Consider the following 23,841-nt stretch of genomic DNA (forward strand, 5'->3'; position numbering starts at 1 on the left):
GGGTAGAGGAGTATTTCTCCTGCCTGTTCATTATGTTGGTTTGCCTTAGCGGACTTCGGTTCGCGAGAAAATGGCCTTACAAGGTTTGATTACTAAATGGAGTTAAGGCCATTTCAATTGTTGGTCTTGAATATGCCATCGACTTTTAGAAGATCAAGTTATGGAGAGTTGACTACTCTTATATTTTTACGGAAGAAGAAATCTCAAAAGTTTTTCGATCAACGACCAAGTAACAATTTATGTTTGTCGTGGTCTTGGAGACAAGAATTCTTGATCAACCTAAGCTGCCTTTGTAACTGTCGCGTAACGCATAGTTGTCCCACGGTACATAAGGATTGATTAGAACATGAGACAAGTATTTGTACAACGGTAGTAAAATCTAGAAAACATTTGGAGAACTTTATTGATATTTAGGATCAACTGGAGATCTTTATAATAATTCACATGGATACTATTTGATCAACCAGCATTCTTGGGAGAATATCTGAAGACGTAGGGGAAATGGATCTAATGTTGGCCTATGGATCTTAGATTGGGCCCATCGCTAAAAATCTGCTATTTATCAATTTTATCTAGATGAACGCGCCATTTGGACGGTACTAATGGATATTTTTGGTCTCTATTGAAAATTTAGTCGATTGCTGAATTTATGTATGGGCCCAAATTAGGGGCATTTAGGCCGACATTACATCCATTTCCTCTAAATTAAATTTTATAACCCGTTCAATGTCTTCAGAATAATCATCAACCTGAAGTCATGAAAAACTGCCCGAGCAAAATCGATTAACAATATGAAAGCAAATCGATATTAAAGTGTGCAGCTCCTATCATAATGAAAACTCATATTGATTTCAATTGTCGCGACAGATATCATATTATGCTTTCATTATGCAGCCAAGACTTTTAAAATGAAAGCAACTTAACTTGAAGTTCTGCTGCTCGTGACTTGCCCGGGGTGAGATTTGAGCTCAAGTCGTTCAACGTGAGAAGCACTATGAATCCAAAATCAGAAATCAAATTGATTTCATTGAAAAGAATATTAGTTTCCGTTTGATTCAACAGTGTAAAATTTAGCTCTCATTTTTGCCATGTTAACCGTTAAGTCAACCGAAATGAAATCGACTGGAGTATTCAAAATAAGTTATATCATAACAGTAAATTTTGATTTCAATTTGATCTCCAGCTTTGCTCGGAAATTAAGCGGACGTTATCAGGAGATCTCTTAAAATCTTCCTGATCAATCTGCCGCCTTAGATGAATATTTGAGAGACCACAATAGAGACCAACATTTGCAGTCGTAGCACCGACAAACCGACATGATACTTAATTCTGACTTATGTCCGAAGATCGTAAACGGCCGATTTAAATGTGCAGTGATCAAAACTGTCAAAACCATATGAATTTTTGATCTAGATAAAAATAATTTGTCCAGAATAGATCAGACACGAACCAACCAATAACTTTTGCATGCAGGTTCATGGCTTAGCTAAATATTTACCGCGAACACGTAGCCAGTTGTCAGTAGTTTGCTTTGGTTAGAAATTTTATTGTTTTTGCTATGGTCATTCATGTCGGTATGTCGGTGGTTGCAGACCAGCAGAATAATACTTGATTAACCTAATGTCTGGAAAAATATTCGAAGGACTTTATTGATATCCTATTGAAAATCCGTGAAATTTAACGAAGTTCTAAAAAATTTAACGATGTTTCCTGAACTTCTATGAAGGTTCTTGTTATTCCACAAAGGTTCATGTACTTGAACTCAGTTCTCAAGTCAAACGAATCTTCATGAACGTCTTTCCAATCCATTGAACTTATCCGAAGCTCTCTGCCCAACTAAAAATGTTGGTTTTATTAGGGTTCTGTAGATCGTGATTGAGACTTATAGAATGCTTTAAAATCTCAATAAAACTTGAAATGTTCCTTGGGTTAGCTCCCTAAATTTGTAGGAAGTACCATCAACTTGTAAGAAATTCTTTATATATTTTTCTACAACTGATTTCTACCAAGTGCTGGATTTTTACGAAATTCCTATAACTCACACAATGTTCCTTGAACTTATTCCAAGTAGGAAATTTTTTTTTTTCAAGCTCTCTTTATTCGACTAAGAAGAATAAGAAGAGGTTCTAGGGAAGCCAATGGTAGCCTCCCACCCCGAGTTCAGATTGCCGGTGACGAAATCGAAGTGGTCGATGAGTTCGTGTATTTGGGCTCACTGGTGACCGCCGAAAATGATACCAGCAGAGAAATTCAAAGACGCATTATGGCAGGGAATCGTGCCAACTTTGGACTCCGGAGGACGCTCCGGTCGAATAAAATTCGCCGCCGCACGAAGTTGACTGTCTACATGACTCTGATTAGACCGGTGGTCGTTTTCGGCCACGAGCCCTAGGTGTTTTCGAACGGAAGGTGTTGCGTACCATCTACGGGTGAGTGCAGATGGATGACGGAACGTGGAGGAGGCGAATGAACCACGAATTACACCAGCTGCTGGAGAACCATCCATCGTCCACATTGCAACAATTGGACGACTACGATGGACTGGGCACGTCGTAACAATGTCGCACGACGACCCAGTGAAAATGGTTCTCGAAAGCGACCCAACAGGAATAAGAAGAAGAGGCGAGCAGCGGGCAAGGTGGATCGACCAAGCAGAAGGCGACCTGCGGACCCTTCGCAGACTACGAGTAGAGTGAAGACGACTTCCTCGGACAGCAGAGGACAACAAGACCTTAGCCTGATTGGTGGTGGTGTGTTATTCGACTAAGATCTTCAAATTGCCGGATAATCCTGAAGAGCATTTCTAGGCCAAACACAAAAAAAAAAGAATTTCAGACTCGACCTTCTCCGACTTGCATGAAACTTTGGATAATTGTTTGTTATGGTCAATCATTCTCATTTGAGGTAAAATTTCTCGATTTTTAACCCATAATTACTTGATATTGTTTAGTCGTGTCTATTTTTCCTGAAAAGGAATTATCTTCTTCTACAACTTTGCCTCAGATGGCATTTCGATTGGAAGTGACGTTTGAGAGTCATGATTTGTTGAAAAATATCGAATACGCCATTTGCAATTTTTTAAGAGATTAATAATTATGCAAAGTTTCATGCAAATCCTTAAAGGTGGCGTCCGATCGATACGTAATTTGGCATATATCTGCTAAATTTCAGGAAGTTCATTGAGCCTTTATGAATTAAGTTCTCTGACAAACTGCTACGAAGTTCCATAAACTGAGTATACGAAGTTTGCTGAACCTGTGCGATATGTCCTAAGCTTCTACGAAATTCCCTGAACTTCTACGATGTGTGAACGCTCAACCACCACCCGTACGTTAACGGAATGCAAGATCTGCCGAGAATTTCGCCGCAGTACGCAAAAGTGTGCAGGAGAACCCGCGGCAGTCGATTCCTCGCCACGCACAAGAACTGAGCCTCTCGCAGCTTTCAACTTGGCGAATTCTGCGTCGAGACTTGGGTCTGCTCCCATACAACATCCAATTGAGCTCAAGCTTAACGGTCATAGACAGCGCCGTGTGTTCGCTGATTGGGTTTTGAAAGTTGGAAACAGACCCCGATTCTGCCCGAAAAATTTTCTTCAGCGGCGAGGCCCATTTCTGGATGAACGGGTATGTGAACAAGCAGTATTGTCGAATTTGGGACAAGGCCAATCCACACGAGGTTCACCAAGTGGCAATGCATCCCCAGAAAGCAATTTTTTGGTATGCAATTTGGGCCGGAGGCGTCAACGGTCCGTACTTCTTCGAAAACGACGCTGGCGAGGCCATCACCATAAACGGAGAGTGCTACAGGTCGATGATTACCAGCTTCTTCTGGCCTAAAGAGGAAGATATGTGGCAAGGGATAGCCAGGTTTCGAGAAAGGGAGGGACGAAAAAACAATTTACTATGGAAAATTTGGTCGAATGCCATTTCACCGTAAGCCTTTGTGTTGTTGAGTTTAGGCTATGATATGTGGTTCCAACAGGACGGTGCCACACGATATTCTGCATGAGCAATTTCCGGGCATGGTTATTTCACATGGAGACAATGTCAACTGACCACCAAGATCGTGTGATTTAAGTCGCAGGTCTATGTCAATAAGCCGCAAACCACCGATGCCCTCAAAGCCAACATTACTTGAGCTATCAACGAGATTCAACCCGATTTGTGCGCCACTTACTATTTCAAAACTACCCAAATTTGGGTAGAATCCACCCAGATCGGTCAAAACTGAACCTAACCAAAAATGGGTATACTATATTGGGAGTGACAAGTTGACAAATGAACAAAGTCGATCGGATTCATGTCAATGTTGTCCATTTGTCAACTTGTCATTCCCAACATAGTTTACTAATTTATGGGTAGGTTCAGTTTTGACCGATATGGGTGGATTCTACCCAAATTTGGGTAGTTTTGAAATAGCGTGTGGCGCACAAATCGGGTTGAATCTCGTTGATGGCTTGAGTAATGTTGGCTTTGAGGGCATTGGTGGTTTGCGGCTTATTGACCAGGTCTATGTCGTGTGCAGAGTAATGGAAAATTGGACCTCTCGTATGCACGCCACCAAGCGAGCCGAGGCGGCAATTTGAACGATGTAATATTCCATACATTATGGAATTGATAGGCCTTTCAATTGAAAAATAATTCTCGTCAACATCACGCAGTTTGCTTTATTCAACTTTGAATATAGGAAACGCTTAATGGAAAACCCTTTACAAAGTATCCTTGACTTCAACGGCGCCGGTGGTGTAGTGGTAAGCGTGATTACCTCTCACCCCAGCAGGCCTGGGTTCAATCCCAGTCGGCGCCGCCGGGATGTTCTGAGGCATAACATCTCTGATCACGCCTTCCTTCGGATGGGAAGTAAATCCGTTGGTCCCCGGTTCATGAGTTGATGGGTCGATAGGTAGGGTCCAGGTGTGGGAGCTGCCTTCCTGGCACGTCGGTAGCATTGGTGCTCAGCACGGAAAACAAGATCGACGGAAAAAACAAACCAAAGGAAAAAAAAAATCCTTGACTTCTACGAAATTCTCTGAACTAATCCAAGTCAATCAAATTATAACGAAGTGCTCTAAAATTAAAACAAAAATCCCAACACTTTTATGAAGTATCCTTAACTTCAAAACAGCTTTCCAAGCTTGTAGAAAGTTTTCACTTCCAAGTTTTACGAATGTTAACAACGCTCCCTGAGTTGCTACGAAGATTTATGAAGCTATTCGAAGCTCCCCGAATATCTATTAAAATCCTGAATTTCTACGATATCTTTAAGTTTTACGAAGTTCAATTAAGTAAATGACCCTTGAACTTCATTGAAATTAACCACTGGTATAGAGCAATTCAAAATTACATTTACGACCACTCGAACTTATCTTCAAGAATCACGAAAAAATTAGCCACAATTAGTGATTTTCAAAAAAAAAAGTAGTTTGTTGATCCAGCTTCATAAAATCGCTGGTAGAAAATCACACCAAAAACTGCTTGACAAAGTGGTCCATTCTCTAAATTTCTACAATATTCGCTAAATTTCTAAAACGTTTGCTGCAGTTCCACAAAGTTCTTTGAACTTCTACAAAATTTACTGAAGTTCTACAAAATTATCTGCACTTCTACGATGTTCATTTACGAAATTCGTTGAGCTTTTACAAAGTTTGCTGAGCTTCTATTTGCTGTGCTCTTAGAAAGTTTCCAGCACAGCTACGCAGTTTCTTGAACTTCTACGAAGTTTCCTGAGGTTCAATGCAGTTCTACAATATTCTTTGAACTTTTACAAAGTTCCTCGAACTTCAAAATCAAAGTTTATTGAGTATCAATCTTATAAAAATTCATATATCTAGGAGAACATTTTTGTTGTGATCGATTCCCTTCATCCATTTTCTCTTTCGGTAAAAACTCTGCGGTTAATCCGCTGTAAAAACATTCCCTGTTGTGGCTGACGTTTTTTTTTCAAATTTGTATGGCAAAAATAGCACGAAATATGTTTGCATAGTCGTGGTTATCAAAAGAGAAAGTTCATTAAGAGAATCGATCAAAGCAGATAGGACCTTTTCATCTATACCTAGATATCAAGCCAAACCAACTGGTCACCATAGCCGGTCGAACTCCAGACGCATCTAGAACCACACTACCGTTCATACGGGCGACATCGCTCTGATGATACAACGAAACCCTACCCCCAAGCTCCTCTCCTTTTCCTATCCTTCGCCAATTTACCCCTCTAACCTCGGATAAGCCACGAGTATTCGGCCCTACTAGACATGGCATAAAGTGAATTTTGTTACAAACAAAGAACAATGAATTATCGGGCCTTATGAAATTCTTAAGTTTATTTGCTTCAGTGTTGATCTCCGATCGGAAGAGAAGTAGAGCCGTTGGTACCGACCCAAGTGTTGATGGGTTCCATAGGTTCCAAGTGTGGAAGTCACCTCCCTGGCATTCGATAGATAGAAACGGGACCTAAATCTCCCCGTCCCCCTTTTCTATGGTTTGTTTAGGCTCCCGTTCGTTGCTTTTTCTTTTACTCCCATGGTTAGGTTTTGCGTGCTCTAATATCTCGTCGGTGATTAATCTCTGAACTGTCAAAATTGTGTGGCTGGTGTCATCACCCGCGTCATGATGCACGTAACAACTAACCCCACTTTTCCTGGCCTTTATTCCGCCTTCCCCATGATAGGAAAAGAGATAGCAAGGAAGCTGAGAGCCAAAATAAACCCGGAAGAACGGTCTAAGTTCGTGGGTAAGGAATGGACGTTAGGTAATTGAGGTTAGGTTTCGTCCACTGACAGTTCGGATTTTACCAATTGGTTTGACCAATTTGCTTAACCGCTCTTTACTTATACCATAACACTTCATGCATATTAACGGGGTTCATTTTTAATTTGAGCGTCTAGTAACCCTACGACCAGCAGAAAAGCGAGTTCCAGGTAGTCCTATATGCTGTTTTGTTTTCTTCATTCCATGTGCTAAAGATTAGCGGGTTCAAACTAAAAAGTGTTCAGATTACCGGGGGTCCACGGTACATGAAACTTACTAGAAATTCTATCCACAATTTAGAATTTTAACATTCAGTCGATTTGATACACCGCGTAATCTTCCAGATTTTCCCAAAACGATCTTCGCCATAAGATTCACATGGTCTTTGCTTCAAGAAATACACAGCCTCGCATAACGAAAGGCTACAATGTTATCCCCAAAATTAATCGAGCAAACCGGGATCAACAAATGTGGTTCGTTTTCCGCAAAGAGACGCCTTGAAAAACCCTCAATCAAGGATGCCGGATCTATTTGAAGACAATTCCGTAGATTGAATGTATTCAACATAATCACCGGTTAGCTCGTAAATTTCGGATCATCAATCATCATTTTAGATTGAAATTTATTCAAAATTTGAAAAATCCGCGAGCTAAGACATTCCCATCAAATGTTTTAAAAAATGTGTATGGAGTTAAGATTTCTTATGTGTTACGGGATGAAATATTAGACCTACTCTACTTATTTGCCAGCGTTGATTTGCCTCTATTTTTCCTTTTACAAAATTCCTGATACAGTCATTTTAGAAGCTTGCGTACCAAGTCACTTAGCACATTGTGCCGCAATTAGATTCGGAACAGCTTGGACACATCCATAGGCACACCTTCGACACAATTTAGTAGGAATTTGATTGTTGTAAATAAAATGGGAGCACTGCTGGTCACTGAAGTTTTTCACAACATTACGTGCTGCTTGGCTGTATATTCAGGAACATCCTCTAATTAAATATACCAGAGGAACTCAGACCAGCAGTTCACTACTCGGTTCACTTATAGATTTAAATCCGAAGTGCCGCTAGACCGATTAATCATTGCGATTTCAAACCAAAACATTCAAGGTGTCAGAAATACCGGGTTGCCAGAATGGGTATTTTACAAACAATCGCAGCTTGCTCTATAACCGGCACAATCGGAACACCTGCAACACACTGAGAAAAAAATATCATTCAAGATTGGTGTGTGGAGTGACCTACCCGTTGTTTTGAACAGACATTAGGTTGGGTTTTCTTAATTAGAGAGACTTTCAGCCCGGAGCTGGTTCGCCTCCGACGTACATACATTTAGCTTATTATTGCTACCACTTCGAATCTTTAAGTGCACAAATACCAGCATCCACGACACATACTACAATGAAACTGTTACCCCACGTTTGCTGCGCTGCAGCATACATGCAGTAGCAATTTCAGGTGAAATAGGGCTCTAATTTCCGAGGTTTGTGTAATTGAAAATTCGAGATGGAAGTGCATTTATAGCCACGGCCATTTGTGGACTCTACAAGGAATCACCTTAAATTAGATTTATAATTCGAAAGTTTACATTTCCATATTGAACAGCCATGAACAGCCTTTCCAACATGGATACAAAAATCTTTTGTTGGTAGAGAAAACTTCCTTCAGCACGAACTATACAATTTTCGGTTTCCACGCTATATCAATGTTCGTACCACCTCTGCTAGCGATGACTAAGTTTCCACCTGGATCAGCAAATGAAGTTCGATAGAATTATTTACATCATCGTTTTGGATGATTTGCGTTACGGGGCTGAACCAAACCCATATGCATTTCACTTTGGGATGACAATCATTCTACAGAGAGCATAACGAATTTCAACTGTGGTCCATTCGCTTCTCGTATCAAGGTTCATCCTGTATTCGAGAGGAGCATAATCTGATAACAAAACTACCGTCATCCGGTCATCGATGAGTGTCTCAGACGAATCTAGAATCGCACTACCGCTCATACTGGCGACACCGCTCTGATGAGACAACGAAACAGCACCCTCAGCGGGGAGGGATCCTATCCTTCGGCAATGTACCCACCTAGCCTCGGGTAAGCAGCGAGTATTCGGCCCAACTCCTACTAAAGGGTGTTACGATCAAAATTTGGTTGGCTTAAACGTGATGCATTTCATTTATTCGAGCATTTAAAAAACCTGAACACCCGATATTTTGTAGGTATGTGCGGACAGAATGATGCCTCTATTTTGATTTTGACATTTGCTCTTCAGTTGGCGTCCAAACAAGAGGAGCAACCCGAGCAAAGTCGGTTGTCGCGACAGAAGTCTGATCTCGTATTGTGCTTTCATTATGCAATCAAGACATTTTAAATCAAAGCAACTTAGCTTGTTAATTTCTTGTTTAAATTTTGATTTAAGTTCATGGCTTCAAGTTACCCATTGGGTATTTTCTCTTGAAAATTTGGGTAGAAGTAGTTTAGAGTGTATTGTTCACACTGTATTTCTATCGCTGTTAGTTTTTCGATAGTTGGATAAAATGGCGTCACCCGAAAAGCAACGTCACGAATTGATTTTGCGCAAGCACCTGACAACTCTCTCATCGGGACGTCGGAAAACAACTCGGAATCGTGCAGTCACTGGTGAGTCGTGTGATTAAACGTTACTACGAAACTCTGAGGCATCGAACGGAAGGTGAAATGCGGTCAGAATGGATGTTCTATTAGTGATCAGGATCACAAGCGTGTCGTGAAAGCGTTTAGGCGGAATCCCAATACTTCGGTCAGGGATGTGGCCAAAAAGTTGAATCTGTCCAAGTCTTTCGTTCAGAGTGCCAAGGACCGGGAGGGACTGCATACGTACAAAGTGCAGGAGGCTCCAAATCGTGACGAACGGCAAAATACGGTGGGAAAGACACGGGCCCGGGAACTGTACACCCAGATGCTGACGAAGCCTCATTGTCTCATCATGGATGATGAGACTTACGTCAAGACGGACTTCCGGCAGCTTCCGGCGCTACTATTCTTCACCGCCCAGCACAAGTTTGATGTTCCGGAGGAAGTAAGAGAGCAGAAGCTTTCAAAGTTTGCCAAGAAATACATGATTAATTACCGGGACTGTAAACGGGTAGATCTACCTTGAGGAGTGTCTACAGAAGCGTCTGCTTCATCTGTTGAAGCAACACGAGGGCCCTATGATCTTCTGGCCGGATCTAGCTTCGTGCCACTATTCAAATGTTCTCCTAGAGTGGTACGAAGCCAATGGGATCACTTTCGTACCCAAGGACATGAACCCCCAATCCAAAGCACCGGAACTAAGACCCATCGAAAAATACTGGGCTAGTATGAAGCAGACACTACGGAAGCATCCCAAAAAGGTCAAATCTGAGGAAGACATGAAGAAAAAGTGGGTTTCCGTACAGAAGAAGCTGCAGCCAGATGTTGTACAGAACCTAATGAGTGAAGTTAAGCGTAAGGTGCGAGCGTACGGTTATGATGCAATTTGATGTGGGACACCCTTTAGCCCTTTAGGGTGAGATTTGAGCTTAAGTCTTTCAGCGTGATAAGCATGGATGCTAACCATTTACGCCAGGCCCGTATTCAGTCAAACATTATGAATGCAAATCAGTACTCAAATTGATTTCATTGAAAGCAGGATTAGTTTTCCGTTTGATTCAAAACTGTAAAATTGTGCATTTCAATTAATTACATTATAAGAGCAAATTCTAATTTTAATTTGATCTCTCACTTTGCTCGGGAAGCCATCACAATGTTGCACGCGCATCCCGAAAATCCAAACTACTCGACGAAACCTACGTCAAGGTAGACTTCAAGCAGCTTCCTGGGCAGGAGTTTTACACGGCAACCGGACAGGGAAAGGTGGCAGTTATTTTGAAGCAACACTATTGTTCGTGCTGTTTTGGCCGGATTCGGCATCCTGCCATTACGGAAAAAAAGGACATGGAGTGGTATGCCGCCAACAAGAACAAAAACCCGTTCCAACACGCCAGAGCTCCGCCCAATCGAGAAGTATTGGGCCATCGTCAAGCGGAATCTGAAAAAGACCCAAAAAACTGTTGGAAGCGAGAAGCAGTTTAAGGCAAACTGGCGTTCTACGGCGAACAAAGTGGACGAGGTGGTTGTACAGAATTTTGATGGCAGGAATTAAATTAAAAGCCTGGCAATTCGGATTCGGTCAACCGGAAGCTTAACTGAATATTTTTACTGTATTTTATACTAATAGAACTTAAAAAAGAAAAATCATATGATTTTTTTTAATTTGTTTTAGCAATTTACACGCATTCTTGTTTGACGAAATTTTGATCGTAACACTCTTTAGCTATAGAAATAAGAGAAATCTACTACTAACAATGGACAATGAAATATGGCTCCGTAAAGCAAACGCGATTGAGCCTTCCAAATAAACGAACTAGATGAAAAAATCCATTAGAGATAGAATACATTGACCCAGTATAAAAAAAGGTTAAATGAAAAAGGCTTCAATTCGTGCTTCAATATTTCCCCTCATTTTCTCCTTTTGTTTGACTACAGCAGTAGATGGAGCTAGATCCTGAGTACAGTGGCAGATTATGTGTTCCACTGAACAGTTGGTGCGGCAGAGCTCCAAAAATTTCCGAGACTCTGGTATGGCCTGTTCTGAATCTTGCCAGGACAACCTGAGTTCGGTGGTCTTCCCATCTTCTTGTGTCAGCCTTCACCTTTCTAAGGAAAATGCTTGTCGATTGGTACCAAGTATGTGACCAGAAGTCCCAGATTTTGTTGGCAATCCATTTTTTCAGGTCCCCCGATGGAACCTCCTTGGTAAACAGTTGGGCTTGTTTTCCTGAAGCCGCTAGATGATCAGCTACTATATTACTACGAATGCCGCAGTGTCCCGGAATCCATACAAATGTAGTGTTTCTGGGAGCATACCGCTGAATGGCTTGGATCCATGAGTGCTTGATACAGTCTGAGTTGAGGGCTAGAACTACACTTGCGGGGTCCGGAAATACGGCAATCGGCTTGTTTGAGAGAGTGGTAGCAGCAATAAAAGCAGAGACCGCTTCTGCCGAGAATATAGTGAACTGGTCTGGAAGTCGATGAAGTACTTCACGGGCAAACCTGAGCTTCTTTTATCGTTTGCAGCCCTGTATTGATGACCCAGCAAAATATTGTTAGACAGATTAACTTTAAGATATTGACGGAAGTATTGACGAAACTTCTGCCGTGTGGGGGTGCACTTTTGATTTGAATGTCAATAAAGCAGACACCACAAAAGCTAAAATATTCCCAAGTAACACACTTTCAGCTCGAAAAGTTGGAGCAACTTGTTTGTGACGGTCATAAGTGGTATAGAAGTTTCTGCAACCAATTTATGACAATCGTGCTGTTGTTGTCAATATTGAAAAGTATTCAGCTTTCCATGCTCGGTAATAGCGGCCTGTTTGTATGAATAAATGTATCCTTCACTGTGATTTTTGACACTAACTGGAGGGCGTATGTAGTTGATCGAAGTAGGTCACGCGATTGAAATGACGTGTTTTGATTTTGCTAAAAAAAAAGTCTCTGTGTTTTTATGGAGTTTATGAAATCTGAACGATTAAAATTCTAAAATTGATTGCGTAAAAAAAAAAGATCTGATTTCGGATTTGTGTCTAAAGGACGAAAAGTGGCAGAGGCTGATAGGCAAACTGAAGGTCATCAAGATGGAGTGAATCAAGCGGGCCGCCATCCGGGAAGTGGAAGCATTTATTCATAAGATTTTGAAACGGAAGGATGTAACGGATTCTTCAGACAGTGATAGATGAGGATCCAGTGGAGGTTCCTAGGCAAAAGGTTACAATATTCAAGAAGAGATACGAAAAACATCGAAAAGTGATAGAGAAAGAGAGAGAAGAGTATTCCATTACAGATGACGATTATTCAACAGGACTCAATGAGAATCGAGATGGCAAAGATTCAGCAGCAAGGACACAATACATAAGCGGTGAGATCTAACTGATTATAACTAGATATAAAATTATGAAATGCATCCTACTAAGTACATGCCATCTACAAAGCAGGAATTGCTTTGATGATGGAAGTGTACACGCAGTACCAATATACATTTTATATCGGTACTACGTGTATGCGGGGCTTGTTGTAAGTGAAAGTAACCTCGGAATGGACGTGAGTGACCAGGCATTCTGAAATGGGTTACTTAATCTCAACAGATCTATCACCTTTCAACTTCCGGGCTAAAATTGTTTGCAATGGGGTCAGTATAAGATAATAATAGATTATATTGCAAACATTTTTTTCCATAAAAACACTCCCGGACAGTGGAAGTTGGATTGTACATACATACATACATACATGCATAACTGGAGGGCGCATGTTGTTTCATTTTCTTCTGTTCCTGGGAGAGAGAAAGGGAGGGGTCAAAATCCGAACCTCCAGATAGCACAGTGAAGGATACATTTATTCATACAAACAGGCCGCCATTACCGTGCTTGGAAAGCTGGATTGTCAATAATATTACGGAGGAAAATATTGAAGCAAACATTGTCCATCTCTCATCTGTCATCTGCACATGATCCTTTAGCCGGGAAAGATTTCATTTGTCTAAATATAGGTAAATAGTATGTAACAAATCTAGTCCAAAATAGCGTTGAAAATATTGATCTTAAAATAATTGAAGAAAATTCTGTCGTGTGAGGTATACTTAACATTAATTAACCAATCCTTTGAAAATTTCAGCGACCCCGATCACAGACTAGCGTCAGCTAAATCCTTCAGACAGGTCGCCTATACGGCCGCTGAGACTAACACAGTAGGGGAGTAACTTTTACTCAGTTTTATGGGAATTTCGCCACAACCTTATAGATTCACCGAATAAAGTAATGCAGCGCGGCGTTTCAGCAAGCACCACGGAGCGCATTTGCCCCAAATTCAAGGTCGCGTTTGCCTGCTACAACGAACGGCCGTACTTCACGAGAGGCTGTATGGATTGTACTTCATCTATATAAAGAAATACGGAGTGTGTTGCGGCCTTTCATCTGAGAGAAATCGCGTGGATTCTTCAGGGAACATGACAATCGACTTCTCGACGCAAGATCTCACTTATACAACCTAGCTAGTGTAGCCGTGTAAAATGGATTTGTTTATTATTTTCAACCACGAAATCAGCTGTCAAAGTGTTCGACTTGACAGCGATTTGTTTTTTTTTTAATTTTCAACCAGTAAAACGCATATATTAGTGAAGCTGCTCACTAATACTAATGGTGGTAGAGAACTCTATACTCAGTACGGTTTCTACGAACATCCAATACACCTGGCTAAAAGTGACTCTCGCACTGAGTTGGTCTCAACGGCCGTGTATGTGCGCGATCAGTGATGGGAAAACAATTAGCAACTGCTGATCTTGACCTTACTTATGCAAAAAAAAACTGCTCTTATAACATAGAATATTATTTACAACATGATCCCACCTTCGACATCAGTAAAGCATGATGGATATTCTCTGTGTGCACTTTCTTTCCAGTATTCGAGCATCGACAATTAATAAACGTCAAGGTGCAAAGTTAATCGTGATGTTACCAAAAAAAAAACACAAACTTATAATATTCTCATTTTGATTGAGAAAATAAAAACACCGAATTTCAAAGTTAATGAGTAAACTATAATACGGAGTGTTAAACCGGATACAATTACCGCACATACATAACAGATTCTTGAACATAAAATTTTCGCATGGATGTGTGTTGTGTGTGTGTGTGTTTGATACAGGATTATTGTAGTTGCTCGGAAAAAAATAATGAATGTGTGTGTGTGTGTTTTTTTTTCTATTGTTGATGCAAAGCGAATCGATTCACTTCACCACTGCTAGGACTAGGAAAACAAAGACAAACTATTGCAACGGAATTAGAGTGGTGTGTGGTAAGAAATTTGCAAAACCGAAACGATTTTATTATGCATAGAGAACTATTGGAAATGATAATATAAAAATAAAGAGAAGAGAAGGAGATTTTTCTTACAAACTCATATCGGTGAGAAACGTATATGGAGGGGAGATAATTAAGATATTAGGTTAAACCTGATGCTATTTTGCTTCTTTTCGTTTGTTGTTTTCTTTCTTGCCTCGTGGGGGGAAAATCATGATTTTTCTTTGCTAAAATTATGTACACATTGAACGCATTTCGCATAAAAATGCCTATTTTTCGAAAAGCTTTTAAAAATATGAGGGTTAACTTCAGCTTTAAATCTTATCATCAGTGATTCTTTCTTCTCAGATTTAAAATTTTACTACTAAAGCGAAACCAAAAAAAAAAAAATCAAAAAATCAAAATGGACTACAGTTGGAGAAAAATAAAAACGCATTAATGCACTACTATTTACAAGAGAATCTGGGAACTTGTTAGTGAAGGAAAGGGAACGAGGAATTTACGGGAACCAGTTGTTTAGTTACATTAAAATATCATTTGTGTTTCCAGCAGTATTAGTCACACCCATCACCGTGTAAAAGTTAACTTAAAAGATACAAACATTTTAGGATTCAACTAAAAAGATAATGCATTAAATTACAAAATCCTACCTAAGGAGAATCACTTTCACTAGCGCGAATTTCGTTCAACTTGCAACATTAACTTGCGTTCAAAGGAGGGGGCGTAACAAAAAGACAAAAGATGCCCACGCCCCCTTCCCAATCATTTTGTAGACATTTTTACTTTTGTACAGAAACAAGAACATAACAGAAATCACGACAATCACGAAGAAAGAAAACACAAAACCTAGTAGTGAGTTCAGAACGATTCGAAACTTACATTCTCTCCGGGTCCACCGAAGCCACCGAGGTTGTAATCGCCCATGCCACTGCCGGAGTCTTCCCGGGGCGTGCCAGGACCATTCGCCGGGCTGTTCTTCATACCGTCCAGACCGTCGTTGTTAAGTACCGGGCCACCCATCGAGTTCGGGCCCATGGGACCGCCCATCGGGCCGCTACCGTCCGAACCGCCGACCATGGGAAATTCCTAAAGATTGTGTTTGGAATGGTTAGCAAAACTCGTTTACTTTAGCATTTTTTGTTGTTGTTGTTGTTGATGTTCTGGAATTAAGGGTTCCATCATCGGTAATATCTGAACCGCAGCCAAAAATTTAAAACCCAAATTTCTAACCTCTGACCTCGAATTTTCGAAAAATAATTTAATATCTTGAACAGATGATTTTCCAGATCTCGGTCAAAGAGAATGTTTATTCAATCTTGGACTTAGGCTATGATATGATTAACTAAGCATTAAAGAAGTGGCTCTTCATAAGCACCTTAACGACTGAATGTCTTAAAAATCGAGATGAAATGGGCACCATAACAAACATCATTGTTCTTAGCAAAAATAATTGATGCATAAAAATCGAAATCCTTTGCAAGATTACAAACATCAAACAAACTGCCTCTAGTGGAACCCCTCAGTAAAATGCAAACTCGCCCATTACACTCACGGGTTTCATTGGTGTGTACATGTTCTCGCCGCCGGAGTTGGATGAATCTTGAGGTGATGGCATGATGGGCGTTCCGGGACCGGGCGGTCCGCTCGGTCCTGGTGGACCACCGTAGTTACCGGGTGACGAGGATGAATAGTTCATGGGCTGTAACGAATCGAAGCAAGGTTAAGCACTCTTCACATTTCTAAAGCATAAAGATCGTGGCTTCAAACTCACCGATGACGTATTGGGTTGCCACTGGGGCCGTCCGCCGGCCATGCCCATCGGGGGCATACCACCCGGGCCCAGACTGCTGTTCGGCGGGGGGCCACGCATACCCGGCCCGTACGTACCGGCGCCCATGGGACCCATGCCGGGCCCGCGAGGTGGGTTCATTCTAGGATTCATCGGACCCATTCCTGGGGGGCCTGCGTTCGTTTTGGTGTTTTTAGTGGAATCACAATTATTTTTGATTTGAAATTCGAATTGGTTTGCGAGGGTACATATAATAGCGAAAGCAGTGTTTGTACAAGCAGCCGGTCGGAAGGGGTCCCATTAGCACAAAACGTGACGATGATCGATGATGGATGAGCCGGGGGAGTTTGATGATGGGTTAAGCGATGAAGAGTTTTCGGGCAGTTGGTTATTACACAGACACACATAAGTTCGATTCCGTTTTCAATGGGGGGGTGGGGGTTCGTTTCAGCGGGATCATTTGCACATGGTGGTTTGGAAACGAGAAAAAGAACGAAAATGATTTTAGAAAGGTTTTTTTTCAAACAGAAATAAATGGACATAGCTTAGCACTAAAATTGATCCAACCCTTTCGAGAAATTTTTGCAGGTTTGTATGAAAATCTCAATTATTCGCCAGGAAAGGGTAGTGAATATTGTTGTATTGAAAAAATGTATCTGATTGAGGACAAATTAAGCGAAATTATGGAAACGATTGATCAAAAGCTGAAAATACACGGATAAATCGACATTCATTCTAAGATCTTATAATTAATATTCCAACGAAGGCTTAAAAATTATGATGATTTCTGAGTCCAGAAGGGACCTCATCTAGATACAAAGTTTTTTCTCTCCTTTTTATCTATAAGAGGCCTCCTCTAGTTGAGTACTGAGGCTGACAATGTGCTGTCTTTATTCGGAGTTTGGATTGTTAAGTTGCTAAGGATCTTGCTTTGGTTTGAGATGTTAGGTGATAAGAGATTGGTATTGCGGTGGTCGGGATTTTGGCTGGTTTCATATTTGATCGAAGAGGCCGGCCTCGCGGAGGAAGCCCATTAATGCTGTGATCCTAGTCAGTGCGTCCCTAATGCTGCCCAGTATGCCGTACAGCTCTCGTGGGCCTTCGTATTGAGTACAGTGGCAGATTATGTGTTCCACTGAACAGTTGATGCGGCAGAGCTCGCAAAATTTCCGGAACAGCCCTGCTCCCTGAAAAGTTATGCGAGACTCTGGTATGGCCTGTTCTGAGTCTTGCCAGGACAACCTGAGTTCGGTGGTCAAGCGGGTCTTCCCATCTTCTTGTGTCAGCCTTCACCTTTCTAAGGAAAATGCTTGTCGATTGGGACCATGTATGGACCATAAGTCCCAGATTTTGTTGGAAACCAATTTTTGGAACCTCCTTGACAGTTCAGGGCTGGTAGCAGGTCACTTTTTAGTGACTTGGTCACTATTTTGAAGCCAGTCACTAAAAAGTCACTTTTTACACCAAAAAGTCACTTAAGTCACTATTTCCCTAAAAATAGTCACTAAAGTCACTTTTTCACAAAATGTTTAAATTGAGTACTAGGCACAAAGAAAGTCTTCAGTAGTTTTAACAAAATATACATATCTGTTAAAAAATTGAAAGTTTTAACCAGGGTGACCAGTGAACCGCAAAACGTTAGAACACCAGGAAAAGTATTTGGAAATGCCTTCAATTTCGATTTAAAATAGAATTTTGAAGGATTCTAGGGCAGACATCAAGATATATCAGAGAAGAATACCAAAGTACAGACTACAAAAGTCTCATGTAAAATTAAGTGTTCTGTAAAATTCTCTATATAGTTAAACTTGGCTTAACACATACGAGCGGCAAACATACTTTTGAACATAAAAACCAATAAATGATCCATAGAATATTGGAAAACGTTCCATAAAAAACATCCAAATGATCCATAAAACTTCGGAGAAAATCCTTAAAAAAGTGTGAATGAACCATAAAAAATATCAATATGATCCATATTTAATGTAAAATTTAGCAACACAATTGTAAAAATGTACCGCTAAATTTCTAAGCAATGAGCATTGAAATTGTACGAATTACCCATAAACATATTGCAATTGATCCATAATACATTCAGCAGTGAACCTTAAACTAAAGAAAGTGATCCATAGAAAATCATGTTTGCGCACCTAAAAATATAGCCATGTTCGGATTAATGAAAGCAACTTCCTCAGAGCAGTCTCGTTTTGGACAGCTTGAAGCTGAAATAAGTTTAATAAAACTAATTTAAAATCTAAACCAATCTTAATGCTTATAATAAAACCTATTTCAGCTTCAAGCTGTCCAAAACGAGACTGCTCTGAGGAAGTTGCTTTCATTAATCCGAACATTCTTGAAGAACAACATCGGATATAACCTCAAAATGTCAGAGGGATCAACACCACCGTTGAGTGAAGAACAGAACAGCGATAGAAGTAGATGATATGGTCCAGTGTGATGTCTGCGATTTCTGGACCCATTATAGTTGTGCTGGTAAGACAACAGCTGTAAAGGAGGTTCCGTAGACGTGCTCTAAGTGCACAAATATGCTGAAGGTGGCAAAAGGAACCAAGAAGTCTGTCCCAAAGAAACCACCTAGCAGAAATAATAGAGCGAGGAGTGATGCCGCAACCGAATCTGGAAAAGGAAGTACCAATGAGGTCAGCCTGGAAAAATCCCTAGAGCAGTTGCTGCAGGAGAAAAGCGCAAATAAGAAAGCGCTGGAGGAAGAGAAAATCCTCCATGAAAAGCGATAGGAGGCTGAGCGGGAAATTTTCAAACCGAGAATTATCTTCCGTCACTCTTTCAACAAAGATTTGGCTAGATTTAGCATTTAGGGATTCAATTATTATTTTACTTAAGCACGCAAACGATGCAGAATGAGCTACTTACTAGTTACTTAGGGTAAATCATGTATATAGCGTTTAGGAACAAATTGTAGGTTACCAGATTATAGGATCAAATTGTAGTATCTAGATTAAGCAAATAAAGGGTTATTAAATTCAATATTTGCACGAATTCCACCTCCAACTAACCTACTTCAGTAGCTACATAGAGGTAACTCTAAGACCAGAAGGTCCCGAAGAAATGTCCTCAACTTTTTGGCTAAGCTCTGGTACTATCTTCGGTCCCAAGCTTATCGATACACCCCTATAAAACACGAACCCCTCATTTTTTTTTCAAAACAAACATTGTGTAGTACTAGAATTTTGACTAGCATGGGGTACTTTAATCGATTTGCTTGGGACCAATAGGCAAGTCAAGTAGTGAGCCAATTTAAAATCGTTAGTTTCGTATTGATTTTTGGTAGCTAGCTCACTACAAATAACTATAATTTAATTAAACGATAGGTATATTAACAAATTTAGGCAATTAAAATAATTTAGCTGTAAAACGTTTTTTAGATGGGTTGGAATTGTATCTTCTTTTGCTCTTTTTTTCTCGTTCATACTCCGACCTATCTAAGGTTTGGTTCAACGGAACTGTGAGTTCACAGTTCCGTTGAACCAAACCTGACGTCTGTCATTTCTGACAGCGACCGTTACTGTAGCTCTCTGAATCTCCCACAGGGTTGTCACTGGGTTTGGCGGTACAGGGTTATCCCGATATTCCGAACAGCGATGATCCATAAATTAGACGTATATTATTCACGTTTTGGACACTGTATTATTAATTTTGATCCATAAACCATGAAAAATTGCTCCATTAATGCTTAACTACTTAGATTTACTGTCCTGCCGTGTCTTTAGGTAGATGAACGGAGCGATGGTCAAGCGTCTAGAATTAGCTTCCAAAAGAAGCTTCTATAATAATCTTCTTAAGAAAAATTGAAAAAGAAATGTTAATTTTATGGATCATACCTAGGGTAGGTGTTCCAGTTGTTGGTAGACGCAGGCATGGAAAATCATTTGCATTCATTTCGTGCATTCATTTACATTCATTTGCTTCTAACTTTTTCTTCAACAGCATTTTGCAAAATGATGGATAGAGTTCTTGTAGGTTTTGTTATTAACTATAACTTTTATTAACAAGTCAAATCCGTATCTCTTATGCATGACGAACCAGAGCGAACAGAAGCCACTACTGTTTTTCAGTGAATGTATTTTACATTCACTGAAAAACAGTAACAAGTTCTGCCCGCTTTAGTTCGTGATGCATAAGAGATACAGATTTGACATATGAGCAAAAGTTGTAGCTAATAACAAAACCTACAAAAGTTCTTTACATAATTTTGCGGAATGCTGTTGATGAAAAAAGTTAGAGGCAAATGAATGTAAATGAATGTATGAAATGAATGCAAATGATTTTCCATGCCTGGGTAGACGTGCTTATTTTGGTGTGTTCTATTTATAGTCTATATCGAGGGGGGCGACACATCCAAATCTCAATTCTAGATGCTCAACAGATCTACCACTAGCGAATCAATCTTCGAAAAATATTCTTTCATTTCTCGCATCTACTTGCATCGCGCCTCATCTTTTTACAGGAAATCTTCAGAATCGTCATCAATCTTCTTTCTATCTACTCAGCGTGAGCGCAGCTAGCCGAAACAAAACACAATTTTTCCTGCATCGTAGCTAGAGTCGCTCCCCTCGGTCTATAAACATATGTTTTTTAATTTGATCAAACCTTGGAAAATTGCTACATTACTGCGTAGCTACTCAGGTTTACTGTTCTGCCCGTGTTTTTTTGTCAGAAGAGCAGAACGATGGGCGAGCGTCTAGAATAAGCTTCTTAGTTTCTAAATGAAGCTTCCATAGGAAGCTTTTTAAGAATATTATTGTAGAATCTTCTTTTGGAAGCTAATTCTAGACGCTTGCCCGTCGCTTCGCACATCTACCTTAAATACACGGGCAGGACAGTAAATATAAGTAGATAAGCAGTGGAGCAATTTTTCAAGGTTTATGGATCAAAATTTAAAAAAATAGTGTCCTAAACATGAATAATATACGTATAATTTATGGATCATGCCTATATTTTTAAGTGTGCAAACTTGATTTTTATGGATCACTTTCTTTAGTTTAAGGTTCATTGCTGAATGTTTTATGGATCAATTGCAATATGTTTATGGGTAATTCGTACAATTCCAATGCTCATTGTTTAGAAATTTAGTGGTACATTTTTACAATTGTGTTGCTAAATTTCACATAAAATATTGATAATATTGATATTTTTTATGGATCATCCACACTTTTTAAGGGATTTTCTCCGATGTTTTATGGATCATTTGGATGTTTTTAATGGAACGGTTTTCAATATTTTATGGATCGTTTTATCAATTCTAAAGGTGCAAACTTAGGGCTGCCCATACGAGCGTCGCATTTGATTATTGTTTAAATTATTAGAGACGTAAAATTCAGCTCCGAAACAATTTTGGAAATAATTCTAATGTAATTGAGAGTGCATTTTAACGAGAGTTCTGAGAAGAATTCAATGATGAGTGGATGAGGATTCTAGGTCCAATTCTAATAATAATTCAAAATTAGTTCTGAAATTTTGCTTAAGGGAGATCTGATGAAAATTCCATGAAAATCCCGTTAACTCCAAAGATGGTCTCTGCGGATAGTTCTAAAAGAATTCTGGGGTGATTACGGACGATACTTTCAAGAGAATTCTAAAGAGTTCGAAATAAATTCCGAGAAGAATTCAAATGGAATCGAATTTTGAGGATTCAATCTCAAAGGAATTCTGAGAAGAGTTTCAAAGTTTGTGATGGATTTTTGTTTTGAGAATTCTGAGGAAATACTATGGAGATTCTAAGGAGAATACGAATTGAATTTCCAATTGAATGCAAGGGAGAAGTCCAAGATTATTCTAAGCAGAAATTTATGAAACTTCTGAGGTTAATTGCATGGAAATTCTAAGGATGGATTTATGGAAAAAGCCTTCAGGGAATTTCTAAAAGAATCAATAAAAAATCGAAAATAATCTACTTCAACTAATCATGTGTTATTACTTCTTGCGTGAATTTAACGATTTACATAGTCGGAGATGCTTAACGTTAAATATCAGACTTAAAGTGGAGATTTTATACGACCGAGTAGGAGATTCAATTATAGAGTTGATAGTTCTGTTATAGTACGGCAGTGTGAAAATTGTTTATCAAAGTAGAAAGCGAGCAAAGGACAATTTTGAGGAAGGAACGAATCGGGTAGTTGTTTACGTCAGATGGCGACTTGAGTGTGAAACAATCAATAGAACTGTTTCCGCACATCAGAAGTAAATGAGCAAATCGGCGATCATCCCTTTTACCAGTGGTGGCAGGGGGAAACACTCCTCACCATTCCTCGTTAACGGATGAGCTTGGTAAAGGAGATGCTCTACCCTATTCGTACCTTGCTCAAAATTATCTTTTGTTCGCTTTCTAATTTCTATATACAAATTCTACACTGCCACACTATAACGGAACTATAAACTCTTCACTTTCATCTCCTAATCTATCGTATAAAATGTCCACTTTAGTTCTGATATTTGATGTTAAGCGTTTCCAACAACGAAAATGATCTATTTCCAAGAATTTTGTAGATTGTTCTGCAAAGAATTTCAAGAATGCAATATTAAGTTTGTAGTCAAGTTTGTAAAAGCTTATTTGCCTCTAAATTTAAGAGAAGGGGAATTATTCTAAAAAAGTTCTAAGATCATTCTGAAGAAATTCTGTGAAAATTTCATAGCAAATTATAAAAGTTATCTACCTATATATATCAAATATTTAGAGATTTCGAACGCAGATTCAAATTCAAGATCATAAAAATGGGAATTACTATTTGCTAGTCATAATGTATAACGTAAGCAACAGTAAATTATTCAAATCACTTCAAATGCTCTTCACAGGAGTTTCCGTTGTGAGATTCGATTAAATTAGAGGAATTTATGAAATTTGATATTGAGCTCCATGACATAAAAACTTTATTTCAATATCAAACCGTATTTGAATTTCTATGTTACCATATAAATGCTTACTTATTTAGTATTTACAAGTCACTATTTGGTCACTATTTCCGTAATTTTAGTCACTAAAGTCACTACTATTATATCGCATCAGCGCTACCAGCCCTGACAGTTGGGCTTGTCTTCCAAAAGCCGCTAGATGATCCACCTCCGTATTACCACGAATGCCGCAGTGACCCGGAATCCATACAAATGTAGTGTTTCTGGGAGCATACCGCTGAATGGCTTGGATCCATGAGTGCTTGATACAGTCTGAGTTGAGTGCTAGAACTACACTTGCAGAGTCCGTAAATATGGCAATCGGCTTGTTTGAGGGAGTGGTAGCAGCAATAAAAGCAGAGACCGCTTCTGCCGAGAATATAGCGTACTGGTCTGGAAGTCGATGAAGTACGGACATTTGGGGGCCCGTGATGCCGATGCCAACCC

The 23,841-nt window shown here is 39.8% G+C and overlaps 1 protein-coding gene across 5 annotated transcripts in view; it reads right to left on the bottom strand.

Annotated features, from left to right (window-relative positions):
* Ssdp (Sequence-specific single-stranded DNA-binding protein) overlaps positions 1-23,841 on the bottom strand; it is a 226,706-nt gene that overhangs the window by 16,058 nt on the left and 186,807 nt on the right. For all 5 annotated transcript variants that reach the window (XM_065225969.1, XM_065225967.1, XM_065225970.1 and 2 more), the window contains 3 exons: positions 16,450-16,640; positions 16,231-16,377; positions 15,558-15,764 (listed from right to left, as the gene is read on the bottom strand). In XM_065225969.1, the coding sequence (XP_065082041.1) occupies positions 15,558-15,764; positions 16,231-16,377; positions 16,450-16,640 (545 nt within the window). The remainder of the gene's footprint in view (positions 1-15,557; positions 15,765-16,230; positions 16,378-16,449; positions 16,641-23,841) is intronic.

Source organism: Ochlerotatus camptorhynchus, unplaced genomic scaffold (genome assembly GCF_037179485.1).
Source record: "Ochlerotatus camptorhynchus isolate MF236.1 unplaced genomic scaffold, CSIRO-AGI_Acam_v1.1 ptg000242l, whole genome shotgun sequence".
NCBI lineage: Eukaryota > Metazoa > Arthropoda > Insecta > Diptera > Culicidae > Ochlerotatus > Ochlerotatus camptorhynchus.